The following is a 26744-nucleotide window of genomic DNA, read 5'->3' on the forward strand; positions in this document are numbered from 1 at the left end:
TAGACAAACAAAAGTCTTTTGGCTCGGGTTCTTCTCTATTCCCCGATAATGCTGGAACCCATCCGTCTGATTTTAGAGTCAGGACATTTTCACTCGTGTAAACAAAACCCAACACATTTCCCTTAATCATAGATGGCGGATGTTTCTCTGCTGAGTAGCAACTGACTCATGGTGTGTTCAGACACACAGCAGGCCTGTTCTGTCTGTAATGTACCGTCAAGCGCACCTGTCGTAGAAGGCAAATCACTAATGAACTGGGCTCCCCATACCATGTATTGGAATCAGGTCGATATAAAAAAAAACAACAAAAAAAACTAAAAGCTGCTGGATCAGATATTGGGAGAGAAAAAAAATTAGGGAAACAAATCCAGCCCAAAAACATCACAGTGGCGCTTTGCAGGTCACGTGGTATCAGCTGGGTTAATTTGAGAAGAGTTTATACGATGGTGTAGAGTTCAAATATGGCGTTTCCCCTCACATTAACGATACACTGAAATGCAAATATCCATGCATTGCTATCATTAAAAGAGACAAACGGCGTTTCAGCAGCGTTCACCGCCATGGGTCCACGGACCAGCGGGGTGTGTTTATTAATCCGGTCTTTATAAAGAAGCAAACCGACGTTTCCAGTTTGGCCGTGAAGTAAAGGAGAGGACAAAGAGCGGGAGAAACCGGACAGAATGATCGAGAAAGCGCTCCCCTTCTCTAAATCCATCAACTTAATTGCTCTACGGCTTTAGCATATTCACACTCCGTGAAAAAGAGGGAAAAACCGCTGAGTTTGCCGTTAGCCTGCTGAGTTTTACAATAAGCTAACTTCAGTGAACAGCGTCCATGTTTTTTTTGGTTTGTTTTTTTTAGACGGAATAACCGTCTTGCAGTCAGATGACGTTTGTGTGGGTTTTAAGCAGAGGTCGAGCGAAGAGAGACTGGTGGCTCTGGTAGCCGCTGCTCACTTAGTGCCTGGTGTGGAGGGAGCGGGCAGGCAACGGATTTACCGTTGAAATCCACAAGACGAATTGTAAAGTCAACATTATGCTGATGTGGAATTACAGTTGCATTCAGTAATGAAGAAAAAATGCAGACGAACTAGTGTAAATTTCAGGAGTCAGTGTGGAGTGAGGCAGCCAAACAGCGGGGGGGTGTGTGTGTGTGTGTGTGTGTGTTGGGGGTGAGTACAGTACAACTGAGAACAAAACAGGTGACCAAGGCAATAAATATAAGAGTTTCTGTATGGCAGTGGAAGGGGGAAAAATGCTTTAGTCTCGTAAAGAAGGTTGTTCTGTATTTTTACAATTTTGTTTAGATTTCACCAAAGTTTCACCAAAGCAGCTGAATCGCAGCTCCACAGCGGTTTTTAACAACAAATATCGGATCAACATTCAAACGCAAGATATCCTTATCAGATTTGTACAAAAAAAAAAATTTATATCATACAATTTCTACATAAATGTAACACACAGAACACCAGCCACACAAAGCGCACTAACAACATCCTACATGTTCTATTACATCAGCAATTACAACGAGTAACCTTTATATTTTATATCATATTTTCCTTTATATTTTGATCCCTGTCACATGTCATCAGTTTGTCTTTGTGCAGAGGACTGGTTTCCAAGACGTCCAGGAAAACAGGCGTCCGCGAAATCTCGGGAGACGCGCCTGCTCGTGTTTAGAGATGTCAGACTGTGGATTAATTAAGCTGCTAGTTACACGTGGGAGGTACGAGGAGACTCACGCTTAACGCATCCTGACTGCTCAGAACACGGAAGGGGTTTTATCTAGGAGGCAGGTTTTAGTTGCGGGTAGCCGGTAACTGTGAGCGGCACGGCAAGTTTAACGAGGCTGTGAGTTGCGTTGAAAGGTCTGGGTAATTGAATTAAAATGGAGGTCACGCGTGAAGGCGAGTAAATATCTGGGAGGTGGGTGCGAACGTTTGGGCTGCATGAGGGAGCTGGTACTCCTGCTTGTGATGGGTGGAGGAGCGTAGCCGCGCACACAGAGGGTGAACGGAGAGGTGTAGCCTGTCGGGGTGGAGGGACGTACGGAGCAGAGCTGTAGGGATGGAGAACAGTGGATCTGGGTGTAGGAAGAGGAGCTCAGCCGACGGCGCAGGGCGGACTCCAAAAGCCAGAGTAGGAAGACACAGTCACAGCCCTGCTGTTAGTCATCCTCCATCTAGTCCCCTCTAGCTCTCTCTCTCTCTCTCTGTCTCTCTCTCTCTCTCTGTCCCTCTGTCTCCTTCTCTCTCTCTCTCTCTCTCTGTCTCTCTCTCTGTCTCTCTCTCTGTCTCTCTCTCTCCCTCTCTCTCTCTCTCTCTCTCTCTCTCTCTCTCTCTCTCTCTCTCTGTCTCCCCCTCTCTCTCTCTCTCTCTCTCTCTCTCTCTCTGTCCCTCTCTCTCTCTGTCCCTCTCTCTCTCTGTCCCTCTCTCTCTCTCTCTCTCTCTCTCTCTGTCCCTCTCTCTCTCTCTCTGTCCCTCTCTGTCTCTCTCTCTCTCTCTCTCTGTCCCTCTCTGTCTCTCTCTCTCTCTCTGTCCCTCTCTCTGTCCCTCTCTCTCTCTCTCTCTGTCCCTCTCTCTCTCTCTCTCTCTCTCTCTCTCTCTCTCTGTCTCTCTCTCTCTCACACGTACACACATGCTCTCCCTCTCTGTCCCTCTCTCACTTCACACACACACGCGTGCACACACAAACACAAACGCATAATAAGGAGGGGAGCGGTGGGTCGGTCATGGTTTTGTTGGTGTAGACGGGAGAAATGGCAGCTGCGCTCTGACTCAGGACTGTGGCACCACCCACTACAAACACACCACCACCACCACCATGTTCCCTCGGTTTGCACTGACGAAACAGCGCAGAGAGGAAACAGGGAATCTTCAAACACACAGACACACAATGGAAAATGTGACAGTGTAGTATGGTGATAAGTCTTCACGTAAGAAGGAAGCCATTTTCCTGTGCTGCGTCTGCGGTAATATGTTGCACTATGCCAGGAAAAAAGTGACAGAACCAGATAAACTATTTGTGAGTGTGTGTGTGTGTGTGTTTGCGTGCGTGCGTGCTGGGGGGGAGGGGGGGCTTTTTGGTTACCATAGTAATCCCCCCCCACGTGACCGTCACGATTCTGAGATTTATTTATTTATTTGTTTATTTATTCATATGATTGCAGCAATGTCAGTACGGCTCAGAGCGCTAGCGCAGTCCGCAGTGAGAGTCGCTGTTTGTGGCTAGGACCGGAGTTAGCAGTGCGGATAAGTCCAGGGTTAGCAGCACGGTTAATAGGCCGAAACTGCAGCACCACTCTGCTTGTGCACATCAGCTTCAGGAACAATGAAAACACTCGTATGTTCTCACACAGAGGGCTGGTTTGGCTGAGTGAACGTCCACGGGCATGTACACGTGCACACACCTTCACACACACACACAAACACAAACACATTATGGCGTTATGAAACTGGCAGCTTGTTAAGTGAGTAAACAAGAAAAAGTATCTGATAAGTGTTGATCAGTGTGTTTAGAGTGTGAGACCAGCTGGCTGTGTTTTTTTTTCTGCTGTGCATGCATGTTAAGGGTTAACAATACATCATTTGATAATTGTTATCACGATACCAGCCTTGGAAATACTGATACTGCAGAATGCAAATGAGCCCTTTAACAAATCACGATTTTGTCTGTGTGTTGTGGACATCTTGACTAGTCTCGGATGAATGTTCTGTGGGTTTCTTTGTGAATCACGGCATTTACACGAAACAAAACATTAATATTTCGTAAAAAGGCCTTAATCTTTAATCACATCACATTAAGGGCTATGATATTTTTAACAGTGCACGGAGTATTGCACTATAGTTCATAGAGTGTGTGAGTAAAAATGTGTGTGTTTGTGTGTGCACTAATATTTTTACCTTAGTGTTCATTCATCTCTTTTCTATTTTATTTATTTATTTTTGTCCATAGATGGAGGATGGCCAAACCCTCTTCGATTACAACGTTGGCCTCAATGACATTATCCAGCTTCTTATTCGCTCACAAACTGACCCACCAGACAGCCCCGCCCCAAACAGTTTTGAGGGCGTGGTCTGTAACACAGTTCCAGTCGCCGCTAACACGCTCCCCAGCTTGACTGCATCCACAGCTACCACAGCTTCCCCTGTAGCGGTCATCAGTAACCACGGAAACGGTTCCAAACCATGCAGCATGACGTCAGACAGTCAGCCGTCGACGTCATCTTCAGCGGCTCTCAGAGACGCAGGCGTGGGAGTGTACAAGGTGAGCCAGCTGTGAGCCACTGGAGATTCCGAGCTGAGACACTTTTAAGACAACCCCAAGACCGGAGAAAGGATGGACCACCACTTAAATAAGCCCCTTTTGACTATTAATTTCTTCAATTTTATTTAATTGATAAGAAGTGATGGATGTTGAGGTATTCCATGTTGAAGTATTTAATGTTGGGATATATAATGAATCATCAGTGTTTTTTACCCAGTAATAGGTGTAATATTAATATATGGAATTAATTTTAACATAAGAAAAAGAAAGTTCTCTTTAATGTCAACGGGAAAAGATTTTTGTGGATGGAAGGACGCATTTAAGACAGGACACATATATTAGATTGATTTTCTAAATCTTCAGATGTGCTTAGTCTAACCCAGTGACTCTGTAATTAGTCTGTCCACACTGCCCCCTGGGCAGGGCTGCATGTCTGCCCCGCAGGCTGGGCACCTGACACACTGCATAGTGACCCTGATCTAATGATTACTGTCTCCAGCATTACAGCGATAAAGCATATTATCGAGTTGCAAACTCAGTTCAGAAGCGCTCTGTGTGAGTGTTATAGGGTCTCCCATCTGTCTCGGTCATGTGACCCTTTTCTTGCGGCCCTACATAAGTGAACTGTTAAGAGCAAATGGTTTTGATCGATGTAATGATCCCAGGCAGTTACTACAGAGACCGCAGCAGTTTAACTTTAGTAGACATCTGCTGGAGTACTTGTGTTGGGATTTTACTTTTATTTTACTTCGTTATGGTATTTAACACTGTTAATTTCTGAACAAGTTTTCCATATTTGTTAGGTTTCAAAGCAAAAATACCGACAGATTGACTCATTGACACCCTTATTCCGGACAAGTATTTTTGCTCCTACAGAGAGTAGATCACGTATTTCGGAGAGTAGATCATGTACTGGAGAGTAGATCACCAGTACTGGAGAATAGGTCACATGTTTCAGATAGAAGGTCACATGTTTCGGAGGGTAGCTCACATGTACAGGAGAGTTGATCACATGTTTCAGAGAGAAGGTCACATGTTTCGGAGAGTAGCTCACATGTACAGGAGAGTTGATCACATGTTTCAGAGAGAAGGTCACATGTTTCGGAGAGTAGCTCACATGTACAGGAGAGTAGATCACATGTACCAGAGTGTAGGTCACATATTTCGGATATGTTCCTTAGCATTCTTTGCCAGACATAAAATATGTTATGATCTTTTTAAGTGGCTTGTTTAAAAAAAAGTGTCTTTGTAATTAATTAGTTGATTGAGTTGTGTTTGTGTGGCCAAAGATTCAATGAAGTCTTTTATGGTTGAAAACCAATGACTAGACTGCTTGTACAAAGGAAAGATTAAGTAAAATGAGGCCATTAAAATATGACATGGTAATGGTATGTGACAGACAGCAAATGAACAATCATTTGCTTAATATGATCACTGATTTAAATTATCGCAATATTTGATAATATCGTTTATCAGCCTAAGACTACTACTTAGTGATACTGACTTAGTGCCACACACACACACCACATAGTGAATCGGTTCACAAATATACACACCACATAGTGAAATGGTTCATAAATATACACACCACATAGTGAATCGGTTCACAAATATACACACCACATAGTGACACTGTTCACACTTTCACACACCACAAAGTGAAACTGTTCGTATTTACACCATTTGACGCTAACTAAATTCCACACACACACACACACACACACCACACAGTGAAACGGTTCAAACTTACACACACCACAAAGTAACACTAACTGAACGGAGCACACAGACACCACATAGTGCAACTGTTCATAGTTACACACACCACATAATGACACCAACTGAATGGCACACACACCACAGTGAAACCGCACATACACCCCCCCCACACACCCACACCCCCACACACACACACCCACCCACACCCCCACACACACACACACACACACACACACACACACACCCCCACCCACACATCCACCCACACACACACACACACACACACACAGACCCACACACACACACACATACACCCTTCCACACAATCACACACACCCCCCCCACCCACACACACACACACAGACCCACACACACACACACAGACCCACACACACACACACACACACATACACCCACCCACCCACACACACACACACCCCCACACACACACACACACACCCACACACACACACACACACAGACCCACACACACACACACACATACACCCTTCCACACAATCACACACACACACACACACATACACCCTTCCACACAATCACACACACACACACACACCCACACACACACACACACACACACACAGACCCACACACACACATACACCCTTCCACACAATCACACACACACACACACCCCACACACACCCTCCACACACACACACACACACATCCACACACATACACCCCCCCACACACACCCCACACACACCCCACACACACACACACACACAGACCCACACATACACCCTTCCACACAATCACACACACACCCACCCACACACACACACACACACCCCACACACACCCTCCACACACACACACACACATCCACACACATACACCCCCCCACACCCCCCCACACACACCCCACACACACCCTCCACACACACACCCCCCACACCCACATATATGAAAGCGTGTAGTGAACTGAGGGTGCCAGTGTATGCCAGTGTTTTCTGGCATGACGTTGCCCTGCTGAGTGGTGGCAGAGTTTCGGAATGTGCGCCTGTGTGAATCTCTCTTGCTCGCTCATTCCTTTTTCTTCCTTCTTCTTTCTCACCCTCTTTCTTTCTCTCTTTCCTTTTTTTCTGTCTCTCTCCACCTCTCTGTCCATCCCTCGCTCTCTCTTTGTTATATGTTTTATGTGTGCGAATGCGTGTCACACCGACAAAATGCGTTTGTTGTTCATAGCCATAAAAGTTTGAATGTACAAAGGTAAGAATAAGAGAATGTAAGTCTGTAGTTCATAACCACATCTGTCTGTCTGTCTGTCTGTCTGTCTGTCTGTCCAAAAGTGCTGTAAGCATGTCTGTCTGTCTGTCTGTCTGTCCAAAAGTGCTGTAAGCATGTCTGTCTGTCTGTCTGTCCAAAAGTGCTGTACGCATGTCTGTCTGTCTGTCCTAAAGTGCTGTACGCATGTCTGTCTGTATGTCTGTCCTAAAGTGCTGTACGCATGTCTGTCTGTCTGTCTGTCCAAAAGTGATGTAATCACGTCTGTCTGTCTGTCTGTCCAAAAGTGATGTAATCATGTCTGTCTGTCTGTCTGTCCAAAAGTGATGTAATCATGTCTGTCTGTCTGTCCAAAACTGCTGTAAGAATATCTGTCTGTCTGTCTGTCCTAAAGTGCTGTAAGCATGTCTGTTTGTCTGTCTGTCATTCTGTTCATTAGATTTAGCATCTGTTACTATGGTTACAGGAGCATTTCAAGGCTATAGCGGCAAATTGAGAAGGGACATGACATTGACTGCTTTTTACAACCATTTGAGAATGTCTCTCATCAGTAAAAACGTCCGCTGGGTGAATGTAGCTAGCGTGACCCTCTAATATCAGCGTCACAAAGCCCAATATTGCAGTAATGATTTACTGTGCAGTAGCAGCCTAACCTCGCTCCTCTCCTGCCCCAGATTAATGAGCTCGTGGACTGCAGGGACATCAGCATCGGCGCCTGGTTCGAGGGCACCATCGAGAAAGTCACGCCCCCCACCAAAGCACACGGCAGCAAGGTGGAAACGGCGCCCCCTGCCGCCAGAGTTAGGCCTAGCAAACGGACTAACGGAAAGGCGCCGGAGGCGGAGCCAAACGGCACAGGCAGCGTAGGATTACACTCGGACGGCGAGGAGCCCTCGACGTCCCGGACGGTTGCCGCAGCGCACGGCAAAGACGACGTCACGTACCACATCAAATATGAGGAGTAAGTAGCCGTCACAGCGCCTGGTCTGGAATGTTTGGCCAAACATCAGCACGGTTTTTTGTTGTGTGAGGTAAATGTGTTCTGTCTGTCTCAGTGAGACAGCAATGCATGCTGGGAAAACTGGCGTTTGGGAGGGGGCCAGGGTTACATTCAGACGCAGTACTGCTAACATGGCCGGAACAGACTCAGGGTCAGTGTTAGTTTCTACGACAAGTTGCCTTGTCTCTCTTTCTGTTTCCTATCTATGTCTCTCTCTCTCTCCCTCTCTGTGTCTCTCTCTGTGTCTCTCTACTTATTCTGCTCTTTTTCTTTTTCTCACTTCCCTCCATCTGTCTCTGAAAAACTAAATCTGGTGAACATTTCAACAGATACAGAAAAGCACAGCCAGCTCTTGACTGTGAGAGAGAATTTAGTGTGACTACAGTCATAGTGGCTATTCCATGCAACACAACACACATTTTTTTCTCAAAGATATGTCCTTCATAATATAACTTTAACAAATTGTTCCTGATATTCTGAGCTGTGCTAATGGAGACAGCTCTATGTTATACTGGAGACAGTTGAATGCTAAGATGGACAGTGCTATGTTAATATATACAGTGCTATGCTAATAGAGACAGTGCTATGCAAATAGATACAGTTATATGCTAATATAGTCAATGCTATGCTAATGGGGACAGTGCTATGGTAATATACGCAATGCTATGCTAATATAGACAGTACTATGCTAATGGTAACAGTGCTCTGAAAAATGAGACAGTGCTATAGTAATATTACATTTACATTTACAGCATTTAGCAGACACGCCAGTGCAACTTACTGTGGTGGTTTATTATCTCTGTGGAGGAAATCCATATTCTGGTACAGTGTTAATGGAGACAGTGATATGCTAATAGAGGCAGTGGTGTTCTGTGTCAGACATAAGTAAGAGTCCACTGATTTAGTAGCTGGTGTTCGGAAAGTTAAGATCTAGCCTATCAGACAGAGAGAGGTATGGTACTAATGGCCTATCAGACAGAGAGAGGTGTTGTACTACTGGCCTATCAGACAGAGAGAGGTGTTGTACTACTGGCCTATCAGACAGTGAGAGGTGTTGTACTACTGGCCTATCAGACAGTGAGAGGTGTTGTACTACTGGCCTATCAGACAGAGAGAGGTATTGTACTACTGGCCTATCAGACAGAGAGAGGTATTGTACTACTGGCCTATCAGACAGAGAGAGGTGTTGTACTACTGGCCTATCAGACAGAGAAAGGTGTTGTGCTACTGGCCTATCAGACTAAAAGAGGTGTTGTAGTACTGGCCTATCAGACAGAGAGAGGTGTTGTGCTACTGGCCTATCAGACGGAGAGAGGTATTGTACTACTGGCCTATCAGACAGAGAGAGGTGTTGTACTGCTGGCCTATCAGACAGAGAGAGGTATTGTACTACTGGCCTATCAGACAGAGAGAGGTGTTGTACTACTGGCCTATCAGACAGAGAAAGGTGTTGTGCTACTGGCCTATCAGACTAAAAGAGGTGTTGTAGTACTGGCCTATCAGACAGAGAGAGGTGTTGTGCTACTGGCCTATCAGACAGAGAGTGGTATTGTACTACTGGCCTATCAGACAGAGAGAGGTGTTGTACTGCTGGCCTATCAGACAGAGAGAGGTGTTGTGCTACTGGCCTATCAGACTAAAAGAGGTGTTGTACTACTGGCCTATCAGACAGAGAGAGGTGTTGTGCTACTGGCCTATCAGACAGAGAGAGGTGTTGTACTACTGGCTTATCAGACAGAGAGAGGTGTTGTACTACTGGCCTATCAGACAGTGAGAGGTGTTGTGCTACTGGCCTATCAGACGGAGAGAGGTGTTGTAGTACTGGCCTATCAGACAGAGAGGGGTGTTGTGCTACTGGCCTATCAGACAGAGAGGGGTGTTGTGCTACTGGCCTATCAGACAGAGAGGGGTGTTGTGCTACTGGCTTATCAGACAGAGAGAGGTGTTGTACTACTGGCCTATCAGACAGAGAGAGGTGTTGTACTACTGGCCTATCAGACAGAGAGAGGTGTTGTGCTACTGGCCTATCAGACAGAGAAAGGTGTTGTGCTACTGGCCTATCAGACTAAAAGAGGTGTTGTAGTACTGGCCTATCAGACAGAGAGAGGTGTTGTGCTACTGGCCTATCAGACGGAGAGAGGTATTGTACTACTGGCCTATCAGACAGAGAGAGGTGTTGTACTGCTGGCCTATCAGACAGAGAGAGGTATTGTACTACTGGCCTATCAGACAGAGAGAGGTGTTGTACTACTGGCCTATCAGACAGAGAAAGGTGTTGTGCTACTGGCCTATCAGACTAAAAGAGGTGTTGTAGTACTGGCCTATCAGACAGAGAGAGGTGTTGTGCTACTGGCCTATCAGACAGAGGGTGGTATTGTACTACTGGCCTATCAGACAGAGAGAGGTGTTGTACTGCTGGCCTATCAGACAGAGAGAGGTGTTGTGCTACTGGCCTATCAGACAGAGAGAGGTGTTGTGCTACTGGCCTATCAGACTAAAAGAGGTGTTGTACTACTGGCCTATCAGACAGAGAGAGGTGTTGTGCTACTGGCCTATCAGACAGAGAGAGGTGTTGTACTACTGGCTTATCAGACAGAGAGTGGTGTTGTACTACTGGCCTATCAGACAGTGAGAGGTGTTGTGCTACTGGCCTATCAGACGGAGAGAGGTGTTGTAGTACTGGCCTATCAGACAGAGAGGGGTGTTGTGCTACTGGCCTATCAGACAGAGAGGGGTGTTGTGCTACTGGCCTATCAGACAGAGAGGGGTGTTGTGCTACTGGCTTATCAGACAGAGAGAGGTGTTGTACTACTGGCCTATCAGACAGAGAGAGGTGTTGTACTACTGGCCTATCAGACAGAGAGAGGTGTTGTGCTACTGGCCTATCAGACAGAGAGAGGTGTTGTGCTACTGGCCTATCAGACGGAGAGAGGTGTTGTGCTACTGGCCTATCAGACAGAGAGAGGTATTGTGCTACTGGCCTATCAGACAGAGAGAGGTGTTGTACTACTGGCTTATCAGACAGAGAGAGGTGTTGTACTACTGGCCTATCAGACAGTGAGAGGTGTTGTGCTACTGGCCTATCAGACGGAGAGAGGTGTTGTAGTACTGGCCTATCAGACAGAGAGGGGTGTTGTGCTACTGGCCTATCAGACAGAGAGGGGTGTTGTGCTACTGGCCTATCAGACAGAGAGGGGTGTTGTGCTACTGGCTTATCATACAGAGAGAGGTGTTGTACTACTGGCCTATCAGACAGAGAGAGGTGTTGTACTACTGGCCTATCAGACAGAGAGAGGTGTTGTGCTACTGGCCTATCAGACAGAGAGAGGTGTTGTGCTACTGGCCTATCAGACAGAGAGTGGTATTGTACTACTGGCCTATCAGACAGAGAGAGGTGTTGTACTGCTGGCCTATCAGACAGAGAGAGGTGTTGTGCTACTGGCCTATCAGACAGAGAGAGGTGTTGTGCTACTGGCCTATCAGACTAAAAGAGGTGTTGTACTACTGGCCTATCAGACAGAGAGAGGTGTTGTGCTACTGGCCTATCAGACAGAGAGAGGTGTTGTACTACTGGCTTATCAGACAGAGAGTGGTGTTGTACTACTGGCCTATCAGACAGTGAGAGGTGTTGTGCTACTGGCCTATCAGACGGAGAGAGGTGTTGTAGTACTGGCCTATCAGACAGAGAGGGGTGTTGTGCTACTGGCCTATCAGACAGAGAGGGGTGTTGTGCTACTGGCCTATCAGACAGAGAGGGGTGTTGTGCTACTGGCTTATCAGACAGAGAGAGGTGTTGTACTACTGGCCTATCAGACAGAGAGAGGTGTTGTACTACTGGCCTATCAGACAGAGAGAGGTGTTGTGCTACTGGCCTATCAGACAGAGAGAGGTGTTGTGCTACTGGCCTATCAGACGGAGAGAGGTGTTGTGCTACTGGCCTATCAGACAGAGAGAGGTATTGTGCTACTGGCCTATCAGACAGAGAGAGGTGTTGTACTACTGGCTTATCAGACAGAGAGAGGTGTTGTACTACTGGCCTATCAGACAGTGAGAGGTGTTGTGCTACTGGCCTATCAGATGGAGAGAGGTGTTGTAGTACTGGCCTATCAGACGGAGAGAGGTGTTGTGCTACTGGCCTATCAGACAGAGAGGGGTGTTGTGCTACTGGCCTATCAGACAGAGAGGGGTGTTGTGCTACTGGCTTATCAGACAGAGAGAGGTGTTGTACTACTGGCCTATCAGACAGAGAGAGGTGTTGTGCTACTGGCCTATCAGACAGAGAGAGGTGTTGTGCTATTGGCCTATCAGACAGAGAGAGGTGTTGTGCTATTGGCCTATCAGACAGAGAGAGGTGTTGTGCTATTGGCCTATCAGACAGAGAGAGGTATTGCACTACTGGCCTATCAGACAGAGAGAGGTGTTGTACTGCTGGCCTATCAGACAGAGAGAGGTGTTGTGCTACTGGCCTATCAGACGGAGAGAGGTGTTGTAGTACTGGCCTATCAGACAGAGAGAGGTGTTGTGCTACTGGCCTATCAGACAGAGAGAGGTATTGTGCTACTGGCCTATCAGACGGAGAGAGGTGTTGTAGTACTGGCCTATCAGACAGAGAGGGGTGTTGTGCTACTGGCCTATCAGACAGAGAGAGGTGTTGTACTACTGGCCTATCAGACAGAGAGAGGTATTATACTACTGGCCTATCAGACAGAGAGAGGTGTTGTGCTACTGGCCTATCAGACTAAACGAGGTGTTGTACTACTGGCCTATCAGACAGAGAGAGGTGTTGTACTACTGGCCTATCAGACAGTGAGAGGTGTTGTATTTATATTAATATGTATATTTATATTCATATTTATATTGCACTACCAGCCAGCTGCATAATCGTCTCTGTTTTACATGTTAACTGCACGTACCACATAGTATAGGAGGTGGTTTCAGTATATGGTAGGTGCCTGGACTGCTTGTCCAGGTTTGATATAATGAACCCTTGATGTAGTTAAAGGCTGGCCTACTTTATTCTGGCCAAAGTTGTTTACTAGAGCAGGTTGTGAACTAGAATGTCTGTGAATGGTCAGCACGCTCACAGCATGCAACTTATTTGTGATTTGCTTTCTCCTTCACCAATATCAGTATTACAATGCCAATATTGTGATAAGGATTTACAAATGATATATCACACGTTCTTACCTGCAACTGTGCTTGCTTTGTAGATGCGGACAGTGTGGCCAATCCAGCAGTGCTCATGCATGCTTAATTCGACCAATCAGAGCTGTGGGGGCTGATGTGTCCACAGACAAGGAGGGTTTGGGTTGTAAATAGGGCTGGGTGTCGTTTGTTTTGTTTGTTTTTGCAGAATGTGTTTATTTAAATTTCTAAGGCAAATTTGAACTTCAAACCGTCTCGACCCACGGTGCCTGCTGATGTGCTTGGCGTGGGGTCACTCAAGCTGTCGGTCCATCCCTTTGCTCTCGTGTGGCTCTTGTGTCGCCAGATGCTTCATGAAATTTGACGTGTTCCCCTTTTACATGCAATGGCTTTTAAAGGAGCAAAAACTCGTTTCTGCTAAAGAAACATCCATTATACTGACACTTAGTGGTCTGGATGTTTCAGATGTTCTGTAGTAAAATTATTTTTGAACATCTGACAGACCTGATCTATTGAGTATAAATGGTTTCATTTGAGGACTACCGAGGAATTAGATTCTTCATCTCAAATGTGCTGCAGTTTCTAAACAAATATATACTTAATTAATAATCACTTTCATAAATATTTTCAGAAATACTTAGAAAAAATGACTTATTGCTCCTTTAAACATTTGTTGCATGTCTTAGTATTGGAATCCTTTTTGGTGAAATATACCCTCACTTTAGACCATTTAGGTTTTAGGTATTTCAATGTGTTTAAGGATTCTAGCTACTGCTGCCATCAGAGCAAGTGTGAGGTTAACTAACGATGACAACGTGACATGCCATCATGTTTCTGTTGACTGTTGCGTCCTTTTCGGGGAACCAGAGGGCAAATGTTTCACTTGACAGATCAGGCGTTTATCTAAAGGGGTTCTTTAGTGAAAAATTTAATTTCCGTGATTTTCCAATTAGAACAGATGTGCTCGATTGTTGTTTTAGAATGCAGCGTGACTCACTGTTAAGTACAAAAGTGACTAAAAATGTCATCGCTACGGGCAACAACCTGGGTACGGTTTGAGCAGGTTGAGAGAGGTTTGTGGATGTGTACCTTGTTTACAAAGACTGTCATCCTTGCTGTTGACCAGTGTTTGTTAGGAATGTTAGCAGCTTTTGTTCTAAACTAAAAAAATTAAATTTGGACTCCGAACATGTCTTGGCCTATGTAATGGGTCAGAGGTAAGCGAAAACTAATGCAAATGTTATTTTTCACTGAACAAACCCTTTACATGTGTGTGGCGATTTGGTGCGGTGTGAAATGATCATACAGGAACTGGGACCATATTGGTGCTGAACATTCCTCACATGGTTACTACACCTCCGCCAGCCTGAAATGTTGACACCCGACTGGAGGGCGCTTCAGTTCACGCAGTATGGTTTTGGCACCCAACCCCAGTTATAAACCCCAACGCTTGAGGTTATGAAGCCTAACCCTATTAGCAGAATAAGAGCCTCTCTAGAGTTAAGTTTCAGCTGCTGGTTGTGACCCATAACACTCCTTTACTGCTCATTTCAACCCGATTTCAAAGCAGAGGAAAACGCCAGGCAGCGCCCAGGAGTATCTCTCTGTGTTCGGGGTCTCATTGCAGCCATACACTCTGTCTTCTGTAGCACCTGAACAGTTGAACCAGAAATGGGTAAGATCAGAAAGTAAATGTTTTTCCACAGGGATCCGCTAATTAGATGAGTCCAGAAGGTGGAATTAATTACTGAAATAATCTGGGTGATACAACATTAATGGAAGGACTTTTATTTTTTAAACTTGAACTTCTAAACCTCAGTGTTGCCCTGCCTGGGGCCTTAGAAGAGATGAGGGAGGGATGGAGGGATGGAGGGATGAACGGGTGTTGTCTGTCCCGTGTGTGTGTGTGTGTGTGTGTGTGTGTTCATCTGTCTGCCAGGTTAGAATGTGCTTATTAAAATCCACACTCTCCCTCCTTCTCAGATTTCTGCCTACAGCCATAGGAGACGAACGATCCACACTCCTCTTTTTTTCTTTTCCTCTCGTTCTTTTTTTTTTATCTCTCGTTTCCCTTCCATGGCAAATTCATTCAGAGCCCGCCGTTGCCATGGATACCAGTGTGTTCTCGGGAGCGGTGAGCGTTTCTTTTTATTTTTGCGCTGCAACGTATGCTCACCAAAACATACTCACAGACGGCACGAATAGTAGCTGCCCTAAAAAAAAAATTTTTAAAAATGAAACGGTCGCAAAAATACATTTTACCTGGCATGAACCAACCCGGTCTGGAATAAAATGTAAAATAAACATGCATGTACAATAAAATATATATAAATGTAAATATTGCTCTCACACGACCTAAAAGCATTATGTTGTTTTTCCTGGATATATATTCTGCTCTGTTGTAAGTTGTAATGTGTGTGTATGCATGTGTGTGTGTGTGTGTGTGTGTGTGTGTGTGTCAGTGTGTGTGTGTGTGTGTGTGTGTGCGTGTCAGTGCGTGTGTGTGTGTGTGCGTGTCAGTGTGTGTGCGTGTCAGTGTGTGTGTAGTGAGCACTGCGGTCTGTTGGAGAGTGGGAGCTTTTCTTCCCTTGCATGTGTTGTGGTCGCAGTTGAACCGTACACATTTCTGTTTGTGAGTGCCCGCGTGTATGTGTGTGATATAATTTGTGAGGGAAAACAGTTTGTCAGAAATGCAAACCACGTGTTTTTGATGGAAACTGGGGAGAGAATTTCTAAGAAAACTTCAAGGCACCTTCAGTTTTATTGTTGAAGATTCCAGTGGAGCTTCAATGGGTGCAGGTTTCTTCACCTTCAGGGAAGAAGAGACGCAGAATACAACAGAAAATTCAACCGAACATTTTACATTACTGATCTAAGGTGAGGGTTAGGGATTATGGAGCTGACTAAGACAGAAGCCAGGGTTCAGTTCACAGGGTTCAGTCCTGCAGAGTTCAGTCTTTCAGTGTTCAGACTCCTGAACAACTGAAACCGAAGGTTTTAGTTGGTATGGAGTCAGTCTTAAGGCTCTGCTGTGGATGGAGTCAGTCTTAAGGCTCTGCTGTGATTGGAGTCAGTCTTAAGGCTCTGCTGTGGTTGGTCAGTCTTAAGGCCCTGTTCTGTTGTCCAATTGTTAGCAAACAAAATGAGCCACATGTGGTTTGTAACTCAAACCCCAGACATGGTTTGCCTTTCTTGCTCCCTCTGCTAGCCTTTAGAACCAAGAGAAGTGGAGAGAGAGAGAGAGAGAGAGAGAGAGAGATAGATAGATAGATAGAGAGAGAGAGAGAGAGAGAGAGAGTAAACAAACACAAGCTTCTATATTTAATTATGCATTTAGGTGTATGTCGTTAAGTCCTGTGTTTAGTTCATGGTTTGTGTCCCGAGCACTAATCTTGAAGCTGCACCGTGAAATTTCTGGCCGTTATGGAAGGACTGCCACGACTGAGCAGTTACGGGTCCCCAGAAACTGTGTGCAGAAGTCTCTGCCAGCAAACCTAGGGTCTTTAAAAACTGTGTAACTCTCTCACACACGTCACCACGTTCTGTTACTCTCTCTCACACACCCTCAAATCCTCACGTTATATTTCTCTATCACAAACACATCCTCACATTTGTATTTCTCTTCCTTACGCATCCTCACATTGATCTTGCTGTTTTCTAGCCATGCCCTTAGAAAACTCCTGTGTTCAGCAGTAGCTGTGTTAAGAACTGTGTTCAGTAGCATCAGTTCTGCCAAAATTGTAAACACTTTCTTTTACACACACACACAAACACATCAAGTAAAGTGCTTGGCAAAATAAATTATAAGGTGAATGTATCCTATGTCATGCTGATCTGATGTTAATGTCCTCTACAAAAAAAAAAGACTTATTTTTCATCAAAGTGGTCAGCATATTCATATTGCGACTGGTCCATTCTCTTTGTGGTTTGTAGTTTTGGGTTGCAAGATCTGGGAAAAACCACTCCAGTGTTTGATTTGATTCAGTCTAAATACAGTTAGTTGTGTCACCGTTTTTTGTCAACTGTTGATAGTTATCTGTCTTTGTTAAGGATGTATATCGTTCTTATTCCCAAAACAGTGCTCTTCTGTGTTCCAGCACTGCCACAGCCATTGGGGGATTAGTGCTTTGCCCTGCTGTAAAAAGCCGGAGCCATCAAGGTTGAGTGTTTTGCTTCAGGGTCAAATTGCAGGGTTTAGGGGGCAAGTATTTCACCCCCAGGGTGAAATTGCAGAGCTCAGGGAAAAGGCAGGCACATCAGCACAACTTTTAGGACCTTCCAGACTCAAAGATAGTGCTTTTACATTTACAGCATTTAGCTGATGCTTGTATCCAAAGCAACTTACAAGTATGACTGAGTACAACTTGAGGGTTAAGGGTCTTGCTCAAGGGCCCAACAGTGGCAGCTTGGCAGTGTTGGGACTTGAACCAGCAACCTCCTGATTACTAGTCAAGTACCTTAACCACAGAGAAACCACTGCCCTTTTGCACACACACCAGTGATTCAGTGGACGTCATGCTCTCTACAATGTTAAAACCAAAAACTGGGGACCTGTGGCCTGCATTTTCTAGAGCTGATGTGATAGCTGGTGTGAGTGTGAGACTGTCAGTGGCACGACTCACGACGATGACGCTTTTGAGTGAACATGAGACTGTGTAAGGCTCTGCAGGAGGGTTTCATAGTTCAAACAGAGTGCACTGAACGGAGTCTGTTGCGATATCAACGAGAAGCACGTTATCACAGGGAGATCTGAGTATCGCGGGCGTTGCTGGGCTCGAGAGTCCGGATCATGGCTCTTGCTTCCGTGCTCCATGTGCGCAGCTACCCTGAGAACGGCGTGGTGGAGATGAACGGCGAGGACGTGCGGCCACGGGCCCGGATGCTGCTGCGCTTCGAGGAGCTGGAGGTGGGCCAGGTGGTGATGGTCAACTACAACCTGGAGCTGCCAGAGGAACGGGGCTTCTGGTATGATGCCGAGATCACGTCCCTCAAGCACATCTCCAGAACCAACAAGGAGGTCCGGGTGAAGATCCTCCTTGGGTAAAAGAGCCGTCTCTCTAAACCCAAACCTATACCTAAACTTACACCTAAACCTACACCTGCACCTAAACTTGCACCTATACCTAAACCTACACTTACACCTACACCTAAATGTAAACCTACACTTACACCTACACCTAAATCTAAACTTACACTTACACCTACACTTAAATCTAAACCTACACTTACACCTACACCTACATCTAAACCTAAACCTACACCTACACCTAAATCTAAACTTACACTTACACCTACACTTAAATCTAAACCTACACTTACACCTACACCTACATCTAAACCTAAACCTACACCTAAACCTATATAGAACTTACACCTACACCTAAACCTATATAGAACTTACACCTACACTTAAACCCACATCTAAACCTACATCTACACCTAAACCTAGGTTTGATCCTGCATCACAGGCTTTCTTGTAAACCTACATGACTTTAGATCTAAACAAACATAGCGAATGAATGTTAAAATTCCTTTCTTTGTTGCTTCTGTTAGGATGTTGTACAGCACCCACTATACAGACATTCACGCTGTTGCCACGGCTCGGCGGTTTATCCTCCTTCTCCGTAGTCCGCTTAGTTCTTGATTTAGCATCCGTGCTTACCGCTTCTCGCATTCATTCCATTCCACTGGCATTTCACACCAGAGAATCGGCGTCCACCCTACACTACAGGATACTGAGTCATAAATACTGACCATGTTTAATATTTAGGAACCATCTGAACTGGGAATAGATCAGAAGCTTAAAAATGGGATTACAGACAGCCCATACCACAGGATAATCTGGTACGATCATCATTTAAGACCTTAATATCAGAAGACCTTTCGTGATTGTCAGGAGGAGCAAATTGACCTCAAAATCAGCCTGATTATCCTGTAGTGTGGGCCAGGCATTAGCTAACATTTAGCAAATGCTAGCTAGGCCCAACAAATGGCCAGTTTAAGTCACAATTAAGTTACATATGCTGTTAAATTAGTTAAAATTAGCTAATGGTTAACTAATACTAGCACAGTTGGTTTCACTAGATTACTTTGCTGACACTACCACTTAAATACACAACACACAGCAAGCTAGCCAACAAGCAAGCTACTCAGCAATTTAGCTACTGCTAGCTCATACCTTGGTTTAAATCACACTAATATCACCAATGTCATCTACTAAACCCACTTAGTTATGGTGGGCAGTGTCACGGTCGTTTGTGTGTTAAGTAGTGACCATGTATGCTAAAGTTACAAACGTGCTAGCTGTGGCAGAAGAGGAAGCGTTGTTAACGTGTTAACGTGTTAACACAGTGAACTGCTCCGCCATCCCGTTTCCCTGGAGCCACATCCTTGCACGGAAAAAGGCTGTAGTACGATTTCAGGGCAATCCGGAAGGAGGGGTCGCGACCTCCGACGTCCAGTTTTGAGGAAGCCACTGGGCAGAAAGTGGACGAGAAACACTCGGAAGGTTTAACCTTGTAATTAAATAGTCAAGATATCAGAGTGAAAATGAATGTTAGGAGTTAATATACATTATGTAATGTTTACCTTTCTGGATAGACAGTTTGTTATTGTATAGGTCTGCAATGTTATGTTCAGAATGAGCAGAACAGTTATGAGCTCAACGTTACGCTAAATTATCAAAGCATCTTAACTAGAAAGAAATCTTAACACATAACAAAAAGGTCAGACACTGCTCACTAAAATAATGTGTCTATTATATATCTGTTCTACTCCATGTAGTGTGACACTGGTACTCTGTTTGTGCTGAAGTATCATCCTACACAGAAATGATGCTGTGTCTTATTGGCTGTTTTGCAGAGGTCCAGGGGATGTAATTGGTGACTGTAAACTGTTGTTTCTGGATGAGATCTACAATATAGAGAAACCTGGAGCTCCACCTCTCTCTCATGCAGATGGCCAGTTCAAACGTAGGCTCACACACACACACACACACACACACACACACACACACACACACACACACACACAGAACACCTCAAGGACACATTCACAAACAAACGTTTCATTATGGAGAAAAAGTGTTTAAAGAGAGTGGGAGATCATTTCCGAAGGACACAAATATATACACAGTTCCTCAGTACACGTAATGCCGGTTATACAGTAGTCCCCTTTCATGTGTCTGTGTCCGTGTGTGTAAACCTCTTTCATTTGTGTGTTCATGTTCATGTGTGTAAACCTCTTTCATGTGTGTGTTCATGTATGCAATCCCCTTTTATGTGTGTACGTGTTCATGTATGTAATACTCCTTTCATGTGGGTATGCATGTTCATGTGTGTAATACTCTTTCGTGTGTGTGCATGTTCATGTGTGGAATGCATTTTCGTGTGTGTGCATGTTCATGTGTGTAATACTCTTTTGTGTGTGTGCGTGTTCATGTGTGTAATACTCTTTCGTGTGTGTTCATGTTCATGTGTGTAATACTCTTTCATGTGTGTGCATGTTCATGTATATAATACTCCTTTTTGTGTGTGTGCATGTTCATGTGAGTAATACTCTTGTGTGTGTGCGTGTTCATGTGTGTAATACTCTTTCATGTGTGTGCGTGTTCATGTGTGTAATACTCTTGTGTGTGTGCATGTTCATGTGTGTAATACTCTTTTGTGTGTGTGCATGTTCATGTGTGTAATACTCTTTTGTGTGTGCATGTTCATGTGTGTAATACTCTTTTGTGTGTGTGCATGTTCATGTGTGTAATACTCTTTTGTGTGTGTGCATGTTCATGTGTGTAATACTCTTTCATGTGTGTGCGTGTTCATGTGTGTAATACTCTTGTGTGTGCGCATGTTCATGTGTGTAATACTCTTGTGTGTGCGCATGTTCATTTGTGTAATACTCTTTTGTGTGTGTGCATGTTCATGTGTGTAATACTCTTTTGTGTGTGTGCATGTTCATGTGTGTAATACTCTTTTGTGTGTGTGCATGTTCATGTGTGTAATACTCTTTTGTGTGTGTGCATGTTCATGTGTGTAATACTCTTTTGTGTGTGTGCATGTTCATGTGTGTAATACTCTTTTGTGTGTGTGCGTGTTCATGTGTGTAATACTCTTTCACCCCCTTTGCATCATCCCCAAACACTTGGTGGACAGTCTTTGTATTTTTAATTAGCTACAAGATACAATATGGTTTATATAAACAGTGTACTGTGTGTAGATGGTTTATATTACTGTGTGTGTGTGTGTATGTGTGTCAGGTAAGAGTGGTCCTGAGTGTAAGCACTGTAAGGCAGACCCAGAGGCGGAGTGTCGTTTCTGTTCGTGTTGTGTGTGTGGAGGGAAGCAGGACGCCCACATGCAGCTTCTGTGTGACGAGTGTAACATGGCCTTCCACCTGTACTGCCTCAACCCCCCACTGTCTACCATCCCAGAGGACGAGGACTGGTGAGACACACATACACACACACACACACACACACACACAAACACATGCTCACTTTCTCACACACACACACACACACACACATACACACACACACACACATGCTCATACACACACATCACTCTCACTCTCTCTCTCACACACACACACACACACACACACACACACACACACACACACACACACACACACCGTGAGCACAATGAAGAGGCTGAGTCATACCCAACACTGCCTTAGACATTTTAACAGTGTGCATATGTGTGTGCGCATGTGTGTGTGCGCATGTGTGTGTGTGTATGCGTGTGTGTGTGTGTGCGCGCGCATGTGTGTTTGTGTGTGTGTGTGTGTGTGTGTGTGTGTGTGTGTTTGATCTCCAGGTACTGCCCCACCTGTAAAAATGACACCAGTGAGGTAGTGAAAGCAGGTGAGAAGCTGAAGACCAGTAAGAAAAAGGCCAAGATGCCTTCAGCCACCAACGGGAGCCAGCGAGACTGGGGCAAGGTGAGAGACACACACTCCTCTATACACTCCCCTATGCACTCCCCCTACACACTTCTCTTTGCACTCCCCCTACACACTCCTCTATACACTCCCCTACGCACTCCCCCTACACACTCCTTTATACACTCCCTCCACACACTCCTCTATACACTCCCCTACGCACTCCCCCTACACACTTCTCTATGCACTCCCCCTACACACTCCTCTATACACTCCCCTACGCACTCCCCCTACACACTCCTTTATACACTCCCTCCACACACTCCTCTATACACTCCCCTACGCACTCCCCCTACACACTTCTCTATACACTCCTCTACACACTCCTTTATACACTCCCTCCACACACTCCTCTATACACTCCCCCTACACACTCCTCTACGCACTCCTCTATACACTCCCATGCTCTTATGTCTTCCACATCAGTCCCTAGTCCAGCTGAGCGAACCACGTATTACTAGACAAAACGGCTACTCGGAACGCTGACTTAAAGGAAGACGAAAGTTCGGGAGAGCTGCTCTGGAAGCGGGTCAGGGCTGATGTAGTCTCCTCCTTCCCTGGACCAGCTGACAGCTGGACCTCAGGACCTGATCCCTGTGCCAGTTCAAAAGCCACAGACACTGGGTCGTCCGTGTTTTCCACAGATACATGCGGTGCCTGAGGATATTCGCTCTCATATCAACAGGGATGCTTGCCGGGAAAGTCAAAGTGTGACTCTTGACTCAAGCCTTTCCTTAGAGAGGCTCACGTCTCGTTTACAGCGTAAATCTGTAACACACTCCACTGTCATAGAACTGTGTTTCCCAGGTGCAGTCCTGTGAAATCCAGATACGGTCCGAAGGCCAGGGTCACGGCGTTGTTGTACAGTATTTTAAAGGTGAGGAGTGTAAGTGCTAGACAAGAGTCATCGCACAGAGCGTGCTGTGTTTCTCATCGGAGCCGTGCCTACGGACAGTAGCACAGAGAGGCGTGCTGTGTCTCTCATCGGAGCCGTGCCTACGGACAGTAGCACAGAGAGGCGTGCTGTGTCTCTCATCGGAGCCGTGCCTACGGACAGTAGCACAGAGAGGCGTGCTGTGTCTCTCATCGGAGCCGTGCCTACGGACAGTAGCACAGAGAGGCGTGCTGTGTCTCTCATCGGAGCCGTGCCTACGGACAGTAGCACAGAGAGGCGTGCTGTGTCTCTCATCGGAGCCGTGCCTACGGACAGTAGCACAGAGAGGCGTGCTGTGTCTCTCATCGGAGCCGTGCCTACGGACAGTAGCACAGAGAGGCGTGCTGTGTCTCTCATCGGAGCCGTGCCTACGGACAGTAGCACAGAGAGGCGTGCTGTGTCTCTCATCGGAGCCGTGCCTACGGACAGTAGCACAGAGAGGCGTGCTGTGTCTCTCATCGGAGCCGTGCCTACGGACAGTAGCACAGAGAGGCGTGCTGTGTCTCTCATCGGAGCCGTGCCTACGGACAGTAGCACAGAGAGGCGTGCTGTGTCTCTCATCGGAGCCGTGCCTACGGACAGTAGCACAGAGAGGCGTGCTGTGTCTCTCATCGGAGCCGTGCCTACGGACAGTAGCACAGAGAGGCGTGCTGTGTCCCTCATCGGAGCCGTGCCTACGGACAGTAGCACAGAGAGGCGTGCTGTGTCTCTCATCGGAGCCGTGCCTACGGACAGTAGCACAGAGAGGCGTGCTGTGTTTCTCATCAGGGTTGTGTATACAGACAGTAGCTTCATTGATCTTTAGGTGGGCCTCTGGCTAACAGTGACATTGAACTTTATATGGGATGGGTGTGTGTTTGGATGTGTTTGTACGTATGCACATGTGCATAATTGTGTATTTGTGTGTTTTTATACTAGTGTGCATGTGTGTCTGTATGTAGTTGTGAGTTTTGGTGCATTTATATGTGTGCTTGCATACAATTGTTTTTGTGTGTACGCGTGTGTGTTTTGATGAGTATGTGTATGTGAATATTTGTGTGTACATGTTGAGTGGTGCAGCCTAGATCCTCAGTGACTCATTTCCTCTCCTATGGGCTGGCTGCTGTTGGCCATCATGAATCAGACTCTAGCTATCCTTACTGGAAACACTGGAATAAAAACATTCACTCTCATTCCTACGAAGAGTGGTAGCTCATTAAATGCACCAGTCCGACTCCGGCACTTCCTCTGAACATTTACATCCTTATCTGGAGGTTTTCATATATTTTCATATAATACGAATTGCTGAGAATGTTTTGGAACAGTACTGGTAGATGAGATTGACTTACGAGCAGTTAGGCTGGAGCCACAGTTCCGTCTTGTCCTAGTAGACGCATGTTCCAGTGTTCCTGTTTGCACAGGAAACATCACGTCAACAGCGGCTACCCGAACTAGGTCCTGGCTAAAGACGTCCGGGACAGGGGGTGTTCCTCTGTCTTCTCTCACTGCACGTGCTCTTAGGAGAAGGTAAGGGGTCTAACAGTAATGTGTGTGTGTGTGTGTGTGTGTGTGTGTGTGTGTGTGTTGTAGGGAATGGCTTGTGTGGGTCGTACTAAAGAATGCACCATCGTTCCCTCCAATCACTATGGACCCATTCCTGGCATTCCCGTCGGAACCACCTGGAAGTTTCGGGTGCAGGTGAGGAAACCGTCAGGTCACGTGACTCCAAGGGCGTTTTCACACTCGTGCTGAACGATCGAGTCCGCACTGATTCTGGGATCGTTTGGGGGAGGGGCTCGTCATCCCACACGCAAGGAGCTGTTCTCACATGAGAGCTTAGCCATGCAGGCCAGCGTGATGCATGCGTTTTTCACGATACTCCCAGCGCACACACACTCGCTCCACAGGGACCTTGCACCGGTCAAACAATACTGTGAAAGTGTTGTTTTGTTAGGGATGTACTGTTGCATAGTAGCGATAACATAGGACCATCGTATGGCTAGTCTACATGAAATATATGGCAGTGGTTTCTGCGCCTTCAGGAAACTTGAAGAGCTAAGTGATGCAGTAAGTCGAAGCCGTTAAGTCGCGGGCCGCAGCAGAGTTTACTTGAAGAGAACTTCAGACCACCGATTTCAGGAAGTGTAGAGATTGGTTCTCTGTACCACTCCTGGGCTTGAAAGCATGTTTCACAAAACGTCCTAAACGTGCGGAGCGAGCGGTCCTGGGTCCTGCTCTGAACTGTAGCACGTAAGCAACCTGCTACATCACGTGATGGTGAAAGACGTGGTATGTGTGAAACTGTACCGATACACTATATAAAACCTGGGTCAAAAAACAAGCTCTAACCCCTCATTACACTGCGTTTAGCTGAGTTTCACTCAGGCCTGGCGCGGTGGTACGTTAATGCTAGAGAGGGTTCTGCGGTCTGTTTGACCAGCCGTCTGACCAGATGTTTTGGTCTCGCTGCAGGTGAGCGAGGCAGGCGTGCACCGGCCTCACGTCGGTGGCATCCACGGACGCAGTAACGATGGCTCGTATTCGCTGGTTCTGGCCGGCGGCTTCGAGGACGAAGTGGTAAGTGTCGGTGTGCGGGGAGTGTGTATGCGGGGAGATTTACAGTGTGTGAGTGACAGTGTGCAGAGGTTTACAGTGTGGGGGCGTGAGTGTGCAGGGAGTGACATTGTGCCCGGAGTGAGTATGTGTGGAGTGTTATATAACATTTTTTCTGAGGTCTTTCTGTCTCTCCCTCATTTGCAGGTTACTGTTATGAACTTATGCATGAATTTATTAGTCGTCTTCTCTCTCTCTCTCTCTCTCTCTCTCTCTCTCTCTCTCTCTCTCTCTCTGTGTGTCAATCTTTCCACTTGCTTTTTTAGTGAAAGCAATCCTTTGCCTCATATGCAATAAGTAAAGGAGAAATTTTAAAGACTGGTGGAATTTTGATTGGTTGTTTTAAAGAGCCCAGGCCAGAAGAAGCCCCACCCCCCAAAATTGTTTTGTAAAAGGACAAAATATTTTGCACGTGTCTGCCAAACACAGCGAAGAGCTTTATGAACTGGAACTTTAGGCCTGCTTGGCATCAGATGGGCAGTGCTTCTGCTGACCAAGATGATTTCAGGACCAGCTCAATTAGCACATATTTACTTAATCGGTCTCAGAGAGGCAAACAAAACTGGTCTCAGATCAGCAATATTGGTAGGTTGTTGTGTACAAAAGCTACATGTATCAGAACTGGGTTAAGGTTAGGGTTAGGACAGCTTCCACAAAGATAGATCCTGGCTTTGACCTTTGACCTTTGACATTTCTGGTTGTTTCAGGACAGGGGAGATGAGTTCACCTACACAGGCAGTGGAGGTCGTGACCTCTCTGGAAACAAGCGTATCGGAGAACACTCCTTCGATCAGACTCTCACGCACATGAACAGGTGTGGGTTTTTTTGATGATGGTTCTTATCATAAGCATAATTACACCCTCCCTTCTCGACAGAGCGTTTTTTTTTGTTTGCTTG

General features: G+C 45.9%; 1 protein-coding gene across 1 annotated transcript in view; it reads left to right on the forward strand.

The window, feature by feature from the left end:
• The window catches only part of uhrf2 (ubiquitin like with PHD and ring finger domains 2), a 56635-nt gene that overhangs the window by 15147 nt on the left and 14744 nt on the right, over positions 1-26744 (forward strand). The window contains exons 2-10 of the mRNA XM_027023261.3: positions 3954-4265; positions 7910-8196; positions 18202-18420; positions 20242-20351; positions 21635-21821; positions 22197-22320; positions 24824-24931; positions 25706-25810; positions 26554-26660. Of these exons, the coding sequence (XP_026879062.2) occupies positions 3954-4265; positions 7910-8196; positions 18202-18420; positions 20242-20351; positions 21635-21821; positions 22197-22320; positions 24824-24931; positions 25706-25810; positions 26554-26660 (1559 nt within the window). The remainder of the gene's footprint in view (positions 1-3953; positions 4266-7909; positions 8197-18201; positions 18421-20241; positions 20352-21634; positions 21822-22196; positions 22321-24823; positions 24932-25705; positions 25811-26553; positions 26661-26744) is intronic.

Source organism: Electrophorus electricus, chromosome 21, assembly GCF_041902795.1.
Source record: "Electrophorus electricus isolate QZ-2024a chromosome 21, ASM4190279v1, whole genome shotgun sequence".
Classification (NCBI taxonomy): Eukaryota; Metazoa; Chordata; class Actinopteri; order Gymnotiformes; family Gymnotidae; genus Electrophorus; species Electrophorus electricus.